Raw genomic sequence first — 14431 nt, forward strand, 5'->3', positions numbered from 1 at the left:
AGGTTCACCATCACTGCAGTAGGGACTGAGAGATTGCATTAGTTGTGCTGGCTCAGGAATTCTGGGAGTTGAAGTCCATGAGTCATACAAGAGCCAAGGTTGCCTACCCCTGGGCTAGAGCTATGGGTAAGAGAATCTGGCATAGCTCAGGCATCTTTTCCTCAGGTGGCCTCAGATTCAGGTGCTGCTTGTCCTGACTGAAGAAAGGCAGGACAAGAAAGCTACTCAGCACCGGCAGCTCAGAGACTGACTCTGTATAAAGGCAGAGCAGCTCTCTGGTTTGACCAGGTGGGAAGGTTGCACTCAGTCTTGAGATTATGAAGCACTTTGCAAATGGGAAAAATCACAAATAGTAGTGGCTGCAAGACTTCAGTCGTCCTTTCTTTTACTATGGATTAGAAAAGTCTTTTGATTGGCATGGATTGCAAATGGATGCCTGTTGCAGGCTAACTTGTAACTTTCTACCTTATCCTATGCAGTGTTACTCCCATGCATAGAAATGCTGTCCTGATCTTTGTCACCAGATTTTCTTAGGAGCTACTTGTAACAATATGTTGTTGTGCTTCATTGCAGGTCTTCCTTCCTTGCTTTCCAAGGCTGGCGTAGAAGTTCCCTGTCCTTCTCAAGAAAATGAAGGCAGATGGCAAAAATGTGATCCTAAGAAATGTGGTGGTTAGCCTCAATGTAATGCTGTTGGCCATCTTCAGACCCTTTGAATGCCGCCTGGAAGTGATGACAGAGAGAGTTAAAAAACAGGTGACTGATGAAGAAGGCAGCTTTGCTAACTACACATCTGTCAAAGAGCAACCCATGGTCTTCAGCCACATATACAACATTAATGTGCCTCTGGACAGCCTCTGCTCCTCATCCCTAGAGGCTTCATCTGACCCAGAGGTGAGTTCAGAAGATGACCGGATGACGGAATACACCGAGCAGACCTCAGACAGTGAGAGCCAGGTCACCTTCACCCACAAGATAAATCTCCCCAAACAGACTTGCAAGTGTGCCGCCTCCTCCCGGGACATACAGGAGCTGCTGAGCAGGATTGAGATGCTGGAAAGGGAGGTGTCTATACTCCGAGACCAATGCAACTCCAATTGCTGTCAAGAAAATGCAGCCACAGGTAGTAACTAATGCCATGAGGTCCTCCTAGCAGCTAAGAAATGTCAAAGGTGAAAGAATGAGCTTGGAGTCGTTTGCTTGAAGCTTGAATACACTGAATACTCCATTCTGCTTCCAAATTTCAGTCTTGACATCCTCTTTAGTTTTACTCTTTATTAGTAGGATTAGGTTCATGTTTATTTTTTACTATGTCCATTTTCCCCTTTTTTCACTCTGTTTTCTTTCCTTACACTTTATTTTTTCTCTCTATAAAAATAACTGTCTCTGTTCCACTCCTTTTACTACTATGCATGCAGGTTAATGGACCTTTTTTCAGAGGGTATAGAATCTCTTCAAAAGGTTTGTGGGAAGAGGTTTACCTCTGGCAGCACTGTGCAAAATTGCTGTTGATAGGCAGAAGCAGTAGCAGACATCATTCCTCTGAAGTATTGCTTGAAAGTATCCAATGGTTACCATTCTGTGCCTCCCCCCTCTCAACTAGTAATACTTCCTGATTATTCTAAGGAAAAGTTTACAAATTCAATAAAATCTGCACTGTGACTGTATCTCCCATGACAAAAATTAAATATTAAAGACTTCACCAAATCCTTTCTTATTTATGTGAAGAAAAAGAAAGTTTAAGAGAATTATCCACAGAGTTTGAGAGTGTGTGTTAAAGTTTCGATGCATAAGCAACCTCACAATTTTGAAACAGGGAGTCAATTGCTCCCCCATTTTAAGGAGACCAATCAAAGTTAGAACAGGAAATAATAATAATGAAAAGAACAAGCTGTATACTGCCATCTCTGTAGCATCATAAAAGGAGAACAAGCCCCTTTATAGCTTTCAAAAAATGAAAGTAGTATTAACAAGAGCCCTTTTTCCCCTCATGCAGCTATACAAAGCATCAAGGGAAGGAAATTCATTCAATCTTACACTCTTCCTATGGTTACTATACCTGTACTGAAAAGATCCAGATGACTGCTGGATAGCAGGGAAGAGATGCAGAAACTCTTTACTGCCATTGAGTGGTTTTCTAGATTTTTCAGAAAACTGAAACATACTTACAAAACCAATACGAAGAAGTTGGACTCCTTTATCATCTGGACTCTAGAGCCTGAAGGAAAAATCAGATTTTTAAGGGCTTCTAGAAGGCTAACCAAGTCGGGGACATTCAAATCTCAGGGGGAAGCTGTTCTACAGGCAGGCATCATGACAGAAAGCCACATTTTCTAGGTCCAATGAGATGGCACTGTTTTCAGAAGGGATCTTATGAGATCTTACGGGATAGTCAGAAACTAGCACTCAATTCTTTCTGGCTTCTTCAAATTGGAATGAGAAGATGGATGGGCAGTTCTTCTAAAAAGTAGAATCCTCTATGAGTATATGTTCTCTGTGCAATATAAAATCCTAGATAATTGTAAAAACTATATGTATAATAAGTGATGGGCAGGAAACCAGCCTCATTCTCCCCTGTTATATGATGAAAATAAACATTTGAACAGAGCCAAGGAATGCAGCAAGTTTCACATCTGTGTCATTGAGACAAACAATCATGTATCTGATTACTAATGAACAGCTTTCAATCACTTGTGATCATGTAACAAGGGCACATATTTAAAATGCCTGTGACATTGCATCTTTAGCAAACTAAAATGCAATCAACAGCAACAACTTTTTCAATGGAAACAGAATTGTTCATATGAGTTCTCTCTGAATAGCAAACAACAAAGCTTTGTGGAATTCATTGGAAACCTGTCAGTTTAGTCATTCCAAAGACATGGTTCACTTGGTCAGCTCTACAAATCTGTTCTTCAAAACTAAAGAAACAGCAGGCCATTGTGCTAGGATGTTATTGAAGAGAGCTGTTGGCATAATGAATCTCGGTTCCAAAGGGATAGGTAGTACACAGAAAATATGCTAGACCTGGTAAAATGTCATCAAAGAAAGAAGTACTCTTTTAAAAAATATATATAATTTTTATTGAAGAGATTCTTAACAAGATAAAAACAATGCAGATATTAGAAAAGAGGCAAAGAAAATAAAAAGAGTTATGAGTAAGAAGAAAGAAAATAGAAAAGAAAGAAAAAAGAAAAAATGTAAAGAAACGGATTCTGTTCATTTTGACAGAGGTTATAAATGCATTTATATTTTACCCCCTCTCTTTAAGGTTACATCATAATTTCCTTTTTTTATAAGCTACCCTTTCTAATCTTCAAATTCATAAATCACAAATTCATTTTTCTCTTCTTTCAGCAAAAAGTCCAAGGTGTTCCCAGTCACTGATAAATGTACTTGTTGATATTTTTTTAATCAAACAAGTTTACATTGCCCTCTCTGCTAGTTCACCAACCATTCCCCCTTGTGTGTATTTCAGTCTTTCCATTTTTGCTGGTATAATCATCTTGCAGCAGTAATCGTATTTAAGGAAAAAAAACTTCCATGGCTCTTTTCTAATTGACTGTCCTTTAATCCCAGCAAGAAAAATTCTGATTTCATTTGAACGTTGATCTTTGTATCATTTTATATACTGTGTTTCCCCAAAAATAAGACCTGGTCTTATTTATTTATTTATTTTGTCTCCAAAATAGGCATCAGTTCTTATTTTTGGGAGAGGGTGTCTTTTCCACTCACCTCATGATGGCGGCACCAACAGCCCTGCCCAGCTGGCCCACTTCTTCTGCAGCCAAAGCAGCAGCTTCATGCAGCAGCTGAGAATGGAGCTCCAGTCTGCATTTCACAGTCAGGCCTTTCCAGAAGGTCTGTGCAGCCAAGAACCGAGCTATGGATCCAATCCATAGCTCAGTTCTTGGCTACACAGGAAAGGCTTTTGACTGCAAAATGCAGGCCCAAGCTCCATCATTCTCAGCTGCAGAATAAAGCTGCTGCTTCAGCCACAGAAGAAGTAGGCCGTTGAGGCAAGTGTCAATGCTTGGAAGGCCTGGCTGCAATGGTAAGCTCCACTCCTGCCCTAACTTGATTTTTAGGCATGCACCTCACCCCAAAACTAGGGCTTACTTGGGGGGTAAGGCTTATGTTAGGCCCACCCCCAAAAATCAAGCTAGGGCTTATTTTCTGGGCAGGTCTTATTTTTTGGGAAAACACAGGTATATTTGAAACCAGAAATATGTCACTTTTTTACAAGTCCATCAGGCATGATAAAATGACCCGTCATGTTTTCCATATTTCCAACATAAATTTGAAGTACCTTTATACATTACAATTTTTTTGGGAGTCATATGTCAATAATACATCATTTTATAAAAAAATATTAGGCTATAACATAATGTAAATTTCAATGTAAATTTGTAATGTAAACTTCAATCATTTTAATCACATATTTTCCCACTGTTCCACTGGTGTACTGTGTCCAAAGTTCTTAGTCCATTTATCATAGTCTTTCACTGTTTTCTGTTTCAAGTTTCAATCAAAGTTTATACAGTACATTTTAGTATTTATAAGCCCATGATTTGTACATAGTTCAATTTCAAATTCTTAGGCTGCTCAGTTCTAAATGTCCTGCTATCTACTTTAAATATTTCTCTTAACTGTGCATATGAAAACATTTAAAACTAACCCCCCTGCCACCAATTGCTCTTTTGATTTCATATACTAATTACTCTCAATAAGTTAACCAACCTCCTGTAAAATGCTTCTTCTGCTGGGATAGAGGAATAGAGGGATTTTTGTGAATAGTTTGGGTTTATATCTATTCCAAATTCTCAGTATGGTACTGATACTTCTTATATAATGATTCTTAAAATCTGTGTTAACCTTAGCGTTATCATTCCATAAAAAGCTATGCCATCTGAACCTCAAATTGTACTCTTCTAATTCTAAAATTCTTTCATTTCTCAGCAAAACCCATTCTTTCATCTACTGTAGACCATTCTTTCATCTACTGTAGATTGTATATCTAAAATACAATTTTAGGTCAAGCAGTCCTAATCCTCTTCCTCATTCCTCTGCATCTTGATGTGTTTTATGTTTATCTCTTGGATATATCTTTCTGCCATTGTTTAAATCAGTTTAAACTGATCAGTTGTCATAATAGGTATTGTTTGAAATAAAAACATCATTTTTGACAAAACATTCCTTTTTATCACTGAAATTCTCCCCAACAATGATAATTGTGATTTCTCCCATCTTAACATGTCCTTAATTTCATTACATGACTTAATATAATTATTCTGATATAATGTACAATTTATGTTAGTCATAGTGATTCCCAAGTACTTCATTATTTTTCTCTATCTTAAAACTAGATTTCTCCATCAATTCCATTTTTTTCCATTTTCCATATTCTTCCACATCTTTTCTTTTGTTTATTAATTTTAAAACCAACTAACATTACTAAATCCTTTAGTTTTTCCATTTCTTCTAGAGGATCTTCCAAAATTATTACCAGGTCATCAGCAAATGCCCTTAAAAGGTTTCTTTTTAAATCTTCACTCCAACAATTCTTTCATCTCGTGTTCAGTGCTTCCAAAGCTAAAATAAATAGCAATAGCTATATCCCACAGGGTTTTGTTACTTCTCCTTTTACAATTATCTGTGCCTTTTGTGTGGTATAAATTGATTTTAACCATTTAATAAGAACTCTATATCTTACATATCTCCCAAAGTCCATATCTTCCAAAATTTTAAACAAAAAATCCAGTTCAACTTATCAAAGGCCTTTTTTGCATCAAGAAAAATCAATGCCCCTGATTTATATTATGTTGTTCCAAGTATTTCAAGATATTGTCCCTCAGCTTTTTTTAGGTAAAAACTCACACTGTCTCTTCATGAATAAAATCTTGTAAAACTGTTTATGTTTGCTTATTATAAATATGTTTAATTCTCTTCTGTCATGTTCTCATCATACACTAAATAATAATAAATAAATAATAAAAATCCTCTGAATTAGAATAATCATATTTATCTGGAATCTTTCCAGTATAAAATAGAATTCATCAAAATTTGCTATTGTTGTAATAATTCATCTTCAATGTTTTATAATAAGAGGTTGGTGAACTATTTGGTCCATATACTTTCCCAATTTAGACTTTTTTATAGCTTCACAAACTTCCTTTATTGTTATAGGTCCATTCATTACTTGTTTCTGTTTTCCTGTGATCTTTGGTAAATTTTGTTTCTTTAAATGGTCTTCAATCTTTATAAGGGAAAGTTCTTCTCCTTTATATAATTTAGAGTAGTATTGATGAAATATTTTTGCATCTTTAGTTTATCTGTTTTTATAGTTTTTCCTTCTTGTAATTTTAATTTCATTTTTTCTCTTTTTCTTTCCTCAGTTTATATGCCAACCAATTCCCTTGCTTATCTGCAAATTCAAACTTCTTTTGCTTTGCATAATTCATTTTTACTTCCATTTCTTTTGCTCTCAACAAAGACAGCTGCCATTATAATTTGTTGTAAAATAATTTTCTTTTGGGAGAATATCTATAATTCTTCTCTCCTTTTTATTTTATCTAAAATTGCATATGTTTTCTTTCTTTCTTTTTCTTTCTTTCTTTCTTTTTTCCTTCCTTCCTTCCTTCCTTCCTTCCTTCCTTCCTTCCTTCCTTCCTTCCTTCCTTCCTCCTCTCCCTTTCTTTCTTTCTTTCTTTCTTTCTTTCTTTCTTTCTTTCTTTCTTTCTTTCTTTCTCTCTTTTGTTGTATAAAATATTCCCTAAAGGAAGTATTTTTTTGAAGTATTTCTGCTTGTTTGGGTCTCCTCTCTGGCACCTCCAGCTGTCATTTCAATTGAGGAATTGAGTCTTTTCTGATGCACTGAGGGAAAAAAGGAATAATGGGCATATGGATTCTAAAAATCAGAAATGAGACAGAACACTGCTGAGACAAGAGAGGCTGGATGGTACCTTTCTTGTTAGAATATTAGAAGAATCTACCTGAAATATACCTGAAAGTGACTGAGACTAGAAAGGTTAAGACTTCAACTGAAAACACAGGGGAAATGGAGTTGGGGTGAAGAACCTGGGCTGAACAAGCCTCAATTTATACAGTAAATACAGGAGAGCATCTGTGCAATAAGACTACAGAGCTATCCTCCCTATATTTAGAAAGGGTAGAAAACAATGGGTGAGACTCTCCAGAGAGCCATCCCCTCCCAGACCTGCACTGATGTTAAAAGATTAAATTTAGGATTAAATCCCAAAACTGAATATTCAGTAATATTTATTTACAGCCTATGGGCAACAGGAGGTTGTCAGGGAAAACAAACAAAAGAGAAGTTCTATTTCCTGGCTTAAAAACAGTAACTATGAGAGGGACCTTGGAGTCCTAGTGGACGATCACTTGACTATGAGCCAGCAGTGTGCAGCGGCCGCCAAAAAAGCTAATACAATCCTGGGTTGTATAAAAAGAGGCATAGAATCAAGATCACGCCAAGTATTACTACCGCTTTATAAAATCCTAGTAAGATCACACCTGGAATACTGCAGCCAGTTTTGGTCACCATATCACAAAAAAGATGTTGAGAGTTTGGGGGGAAAATTGGAGAAGAGCAACTAAGATGATTAAAGGCCTGGAGACTAAAGCATACGAAAAACGGCTACAGGACTTGGGTTTGGCTAGTCTAAAGAAAAGAAGAAATAGGGGAGACATGATAGCAGTATTCCAGTATTTGAGAGGCTGCCACAAAGAAGAGGGGGGTCACATTATTCACCAGAGAGCAGGACAAGAAACAATGGTTGGAAACTGATCAAAGAGAGGAGCAAACTGGAATTAAGGAATTATCTGACTGTGAGGACAATTAACCAGTGGAACAGCTTGCCTCCAGAAATCATGGGTGCTCCATCACTGGAGATTTTTAAGAAGAGGCTATACAGTCACTTATCTAAAATGGTATAGGTTCTACTGCTTAAGCGGGGGGCTGGACTAGAAGACCTCCAAGGTCCCTTCCAATTCTATTCTATTCTATTCTATTCTATTCTATTCTATTCTATTCTATTCTATTCTATTCTATTCTATTCTATTCTATTCTATTCTATTCTATTCTATTCTATTCTATTCCATTTGTTTAATTTTCCCCTTGAGGAGAAGCTTGAGCAGTACAGCTGAGCTGTTCTTCAGTCATATAGCTAGCTATAGCCTGAACTTAACAATAAAAGAGAAGAGTCAGATCTATAAAATCAATCATTTTAAATATGCATTGCGTATGAATGGCAAGTGCAAAACCACAAACTTTTCAAAAGAAAGACTAAAAACAACCATTAAAAGTCAATAAACAAAGATATCTAAAACTATCACTCAAAAATAAAACCACAGAGTGTTACGTTATAACTGACATAATGTAGAGGCACATACATTAAAGCATTTGGGTGAATAAAGATAGTTTGGTTTGCCCTTAAAGAGCAAGAAGAGAAGATGCTAAGACTAAGTGAACTTTCCTAAGAGGACATTTCACAATATGGAGCCATCTCTGAAAATACCGGTACTTGCTCACCTTAAATAATCATTCAGTTAGGCTCAAAATATACAGATATTCAGAGCAAGGCCTCTGATGAGGTCCTTGGAGTTATTTTCCTTACCAGAAAATGGTTGATAGAGGAAAAAACAGTGTTTTTCATTAAGCTGTTTATGTTGCAAGCTTCTATTGCAGACCCCATTTGTGGAGGTTTGATTTTTTTTTTGTAAGGTCAGACCATCCAGAAAGAAATAATTTAAAGCAAATCAAGTTTAAAAATAGAGTTTAATATATAAATCTATAAAGTATATAAAATGCAAGGGGAATTATTAGGTGAAAGTATGGATTCCCTTTGAGAAGCCAGTGTAGAAATGTCTCAGCTAGAGACACTGCTGTTTGAATTTCACACTGGCAGTTTGTTCTGAAATGGAGATGTTTTTATGCTTTCCTTCCAGGACTACCAATGGTAGAGCATTAAAGCAAGCAAGGGAGAAAGTTCTATAATGAGAGTGAAGATACTTCCTAGTAATAAGGAAGAAAAACAAGATAGCAGTTTGCAATTCCAGAGGATTCCTGGTACACAGTAATGTATTTGTAAGCAGAAAAAGATTTAAGAAAATCAGATCTGTAAAACAATCACTCAAAAATCAGTGATTGAAGCCCATACAATATTGGTGTAATTGAACTGTGAAAATGAAAGATGGAAAAAATAGCTGGTAGCAAAAAGAAAGAAGGAAAATTGTGGGGAGAGGAAATGGTACCACAAAAGCAAGATATGATCCTATCCTGCAGGTGGATATAATAATAATAATAATAATAATAATAATAATAATAATAAGAAGAAGAAGAAGAAGAAGAAGAAGAAGAAGAAGAAGAAGAAGAAGAAGAAGAAGAAGAAGAAGAAGAAGAAGAAGAAGAAGAAGAAGAAGAAGAAGAAGAAGAAGAAGAAGAAGAAGAAGAAGAAGAAGAAGAAGAAGAAGAAGGAGGAAGGGACCTTGGAGGTCATCTAGTCCAACCCCCTGCTCAGGCAGGAAACCCTATACCATTTCAGACAAATGGCTGTCCAGTCTCTTCTTAAAAACTTCCAGTGTTGGAGCATTCACAACTTCTGGAGGCAGGTTGTTCCACTGGTTAATTGTTCTAACTGTCAGGAAGTTTCTCCTTAGTTCCAAGTTGCTTCTCTCCTTGACTAGTTTCTTTTTTATTATTATTAAAAAGTTTTATAAAAGTTACAATATAATCCCCAAAACCAACCCACCCTAAAAAAAACCCTCCCTCCCCCACTTCCCAGAGCTGAGTACAGGGTTACAAATATAATAATCATAATCTAACTAACATTAACCAACTATATAAATAACCAAGTTCATAATGCGCTTTAACTCCCCTTTAACATAAATACAAGCAAAATAAAAGTAAACATAATAATAGTAAAAACATAAACAAATTAATATCCAAGTTATTAAACAATACAATATAGAAATAATAATAATACCATGTAGTTAAAACTAATAAGAATTCCACTATAATAAACTATTAATAATAATAACAATCTAAAATTTACTCATAAGCTAAATGGAACTTTTTAGTCCCATATTTATTCTGAATATAATCTATCCATCTTCTCCAGACTAAAATGTATCTTTCTTGTGAATGATCCTTCAGATAAGCAGAAATCTTAGCCATTTCTGCTAAATTTGGCACTTTAAGCATCCACTCTTCTATAGTAGGCAAGCTATCCTTCTTCCAATATTGTCCTACCAATAATCTTGCAGCTGTTATCAAGTTCAACATCAAGTTAGTTTCTTTAATATCACAATCTGTAATAACACCCAATAAAAATAATTGTGGAGTAAACTTTATCTTTCTCTTGAAAATCTTTTGAATATTCCACCAAATTTTAATCCAAAAAGTTTTTATATTTCTACAAGTCCACCAAATATGAAAATAAGTAGCATCCAAACTGCCACATCTCCAACATTTGGGCTGTAAATTAGGATACATACAAGACAACTTTTTAGGATCCAGATGCCATCTATAAAACATTTTATAAAACTTTTCTCTTAAATTTTGGGCCTGAGTAAATTTTGCATTTCTAACCCAAATTACCTCCCATGTATCCAATGGGATCGGTTCTTGAATATTTTGGGCCCACTTTACCATACAATCTTTAACTAATTCCATTTCCGAATCCAATTCTATTAAAGCATTATAAATTCTCTTTATATGCGCTCGATTTTGATCTTTAATCTGTTTTACCAAATTTTCATCCATTAATGTAATACCAACCTTCTGATCTAACTTCCACCTAGCTTGCAATTGAGTATACTGTTTTAACTCAGCTAACGACTTTAATTGCCAATCATTCCCTACCAATCTAAATAATTCCTTATAAGAAATCATATCCAAATTCACACCCATAAATACACCCTCTGTCGTGTGTCCAGGAATCCCCCAGATTGGTATTTTATAATTTAACTTATAATAATACTTTTTCCAGACACGCAATAAAGCACTTCTTAAAATATGACTAGTTTCTATCCGTGGCTTCTTGTCCTGCTTTCAGGTGCTTTGGAGAATAGCTTGACTCCCTCTTCTTTGTGGCAGCCCCTGAGATACTGGAACACTGCTATCATGTCACCCCTCACCCTTCTCTTTGTTAAACTACACATACCCAATTCCAACAACCATTCCCTATATATTTTTGCCTCCAGTCCCCCAATCATCTATGTTGCCCTTCTCTGTACTCTTTCTAGAGTCTCAACATCTTTTTTACATCGTGGTGACCAAAACTGGATGCAGTATTCCAGATGTGGCCTTACCAAGGCATTGTAAAGTGGTATTAGTACTTCACGTGATCTTGATTCTATCCCTCTGTTAATGCAGCCTAGCACTGTGTTGGCTTTTTTGGCAGCTGCAGCACACTGCTGGCTCATATTGAAGTGATTGTCTACTAGGACTCCGAGATCTCTCTCACTGTTACTACTATTGAGCAAGGTACCACCTATACTATACCTGTGTTTTTTATTTTTCCTGCCTAAGTGTAGAACCTTACTTTTTCACCATTTAATTTCATTTTGTTAAATAGCGCCCAGTATTCAAGTCTGTTCAGATCCTCCTGTATTTTAAGCCTATCTTCTGGAGTATTGGCTATTCCTGCCAGCTTGGTGTCGTCTGCAAATTTGATGAGTTCCCCATCTATCCCCTCATCCAAATCGTTGATGAAGATGTTGAAGAGCACTGGGCCCAGAGTAGAGCCCTGGGGCACCGCACTACACACTTCCTTCCATGTAGATGCAGTTCCATTGAGGACTACATGTAGAGTGTGGTTGGTCAGCCACCTACAAATCCATCTGGTGGTGATGCTGTCTAACCCACATTTTTCTATCTTATCAAGTAGTAGATAGTGGTCTACTTTATCAAATACCTTACTGAAGTCCAAGTAAATTATATCCACGGTATTCTTCTGGTCCACTAATTTTGTCACTTTATCAAAGAATGCGATAAGATTTGTCTGGCATGATCTGTTTTTTACAAACCCATGTTGGCTTTTGGTTATGATTTTGTTTGCCTTTAGTGTTTGCTGATTCGTTACTTGATTATCTTTTCCAAAATCTTCCCAGGTATTGAGGTCAGGCTGATAGGTCTGTAGTTTCCTGGATCTATTTTTTTTCCCTTTTTTGAAGATGGGAACTACATCAGCTCTCTTCCAGTCCTCTGGTAGTTCCCCAGTGCTCCAGTATCTTTGAAAAATATAGTTCAGTGGTTCTGAGATCACGTCTGCCAATTCCTTGAGAACCTTGGGGTGTAATCCATCTGGTCCTGGTGATTTGAACTCGTCTAGGCTGGACAGGTGATCACTTACCATTTTCTTGCCTATTTTAACTTGCGTTTCTATTCTGTTTTTTATGGCACTGGTTTTGGTAGGTTGGACTGTTTTTTCCCTTTGTGTAAAGACAGATGCAAAAAACAACTTAAATAGTTCTGCTTTCTCCCTGTTGCTTGTCACCTTCTTGCCATTTTCCCCCACTAATGGACCAATCATTTCCTTACATTTTTTCTTGTTTTTTTATATGTTGAAAGAAGCTTTTTTGTTGTTTTTGACTTTGGTCGCAAGCCTTAGTTCATTTTGAGCCTTAGCTTCCCTCACTTTATCTTTGCAGGCACGGGCTATTTGCTGATATTATATTGAGGAAGAGATTGTGCAGCAAGAAGTTAGGGGCGGGCTAGGGGCCTGCTGAATATGGGCTACAAAAACAACTAGAACAACTAGAAAGCAGCAAAGATAGTTTACTTCCCTAGTATCTAATGGCATCCAGAGTTTTGAATTTTTGCATTCCAGATAGGGGAGCTCTATTAAAGCTGTTCTCTGCTGTTCAGTATGCAGTGGGATTATGAGGAAGAAGATAAAAAAGACTTCCTTCTTTCTCACCCCCAAAACACATAGTACAGTAAAAGAATCAGCAGTATTTTAGCTATGTACCTGATAAGAAGAATGAGGAATAATGCACGTGTTCCTTCCCACATATCTTCTCCTTCCTTCCATGTGGGAGGAGAGTATTTGTTAAGGGTTGAGACAATACTGGAATATGTTGTCCTATGTCCTCTGCCATTGACCTTTTTTTTCTTTATAAAGTTGAGACGTTGGGTCCAACATCTGCATCTTTTTCTTTATTACAGTTTGATTCTTGCTGTTTGCCAGAATTGACTGATCAGCCGGAAGCAATTTGCCATGAGTGGCATTTCAGCTGGGCAAATTCTCAGAGTAGAAACCACGGGGAGCCTAATAAGTCAAGATGGGCTCACAGTTTGGCAGTATGTTCCATCTCTTTTAAGGACAATTCTTCTACCTATCCTTGGCAAATGACTTTTTCCATTTTGTTGAAAGTTACCATTTGCAGTAATTTCACTTTTGTGCATTCATAGCTATATACCAAATAGTAAATGGTGGTTTTGAGGCTATGAAGGGTATGAAGAGGAAGTACATTTTTTATGATTTTGCAAGATGACATTGTAGCACTAGCACTTAGACTTATGTACTGCTCCATAGTGCTTTACAGCACTCTCTGAGCAGTTTACAGTGTCAACAATCTGGGTGTTCATTTTACCAACCTTGGAAGGATAGAAGGCTGAGTCAACTTCAAGCCCATCAGGATCAAACTCCAGACTGTGGGCGGAGTTAGCCTGCAATACTGCATTCTAACCACTGTGCCATATGGTTCTTATGTGATCACTTTGGTAAGAAGAGCGGCCATAGAAATTGAAATAAATAAACAACAAACTCTTTAATTAATATAGACAGTATTTCCATTGCAAAATATGACATTGCATCATTAAATGTTTAAAGTTAGACTGTACATACAGACCAGAACATGCATGTTGAGACACTGGGATAGAGTTAAGTTATTGGAATGACAAGGAATATGCTGTGCACCTTCAGCAATGCATAAGAATTGATTGCTCCACCAATGCTCCTTAGAAGGAGGATGTTCTATGAAATATTAGAGAGTATGCAAACTCATATTAAAAGTCTATCCAAAAATATATTAAGGAGCTTTGAGAAATATAGTCTGCTAAGATTTTTCCCCTTCTTCTATGTACAATTCTTATAAATGTTCTTTCCTTGCTAGCAGTAAAAAGTTGGAGAACCTCCTTAAAGCTCAACATGTTACAGAAAAAAGATCATAGTGTCACCTCAAAGTCAGAGACTTGTCTACTTGTGATTTATTCTAGATGTTTGGGGGTATTATTAATAGGGGTTGAGGATTTAGGATTGAGCCAAAATTGGGGAAAGGGAAAATCTAAAAGGTTTTAATGAAACCTTGATATCCCCTCACTCCCTTGTACAAGTTTGTTCTGATAGGGTGCTTATGCAGAATATCCATCAAGAATGGCAATTGATCTATAGCTAAGAAGGTAAACAAT

The 14431-nt window shown here is 36.6% G+C and overlaps 1 protein-coding gene across 1 annotated transcript in view; it reads left to right on the forward strand.

Moving 5' to 3' along the window:
• Window positions 1-630: 630 nt before the first annotated feature.
• The window catches only part of TNR (tenascin R), a gene marked incomplete at both ends in the record, with an annotated part of 123823 nt that continues 110022 nt past the window's right edge, over window positions 631-14431 (forward strand). The window contains one exon of the mRNA XM_081322559.1: window positions 631-1123. Coding sequence (XP_081178685.1) covers window positions 631-1123 — 493 coding nt within the window. The remainder of the gene's footprint in view (window positions 1124-14431) is intronic.

This window comes from Vipera berus, assembly GCF_964194415.1.
Source record: "Vipera berus genome assembly, chromosome: 3".
NCBI lineage: Eukaryota > Metazoa > Chordata > Lepidosauria > Squamata > Viperidae > Vipera > Vipera berus.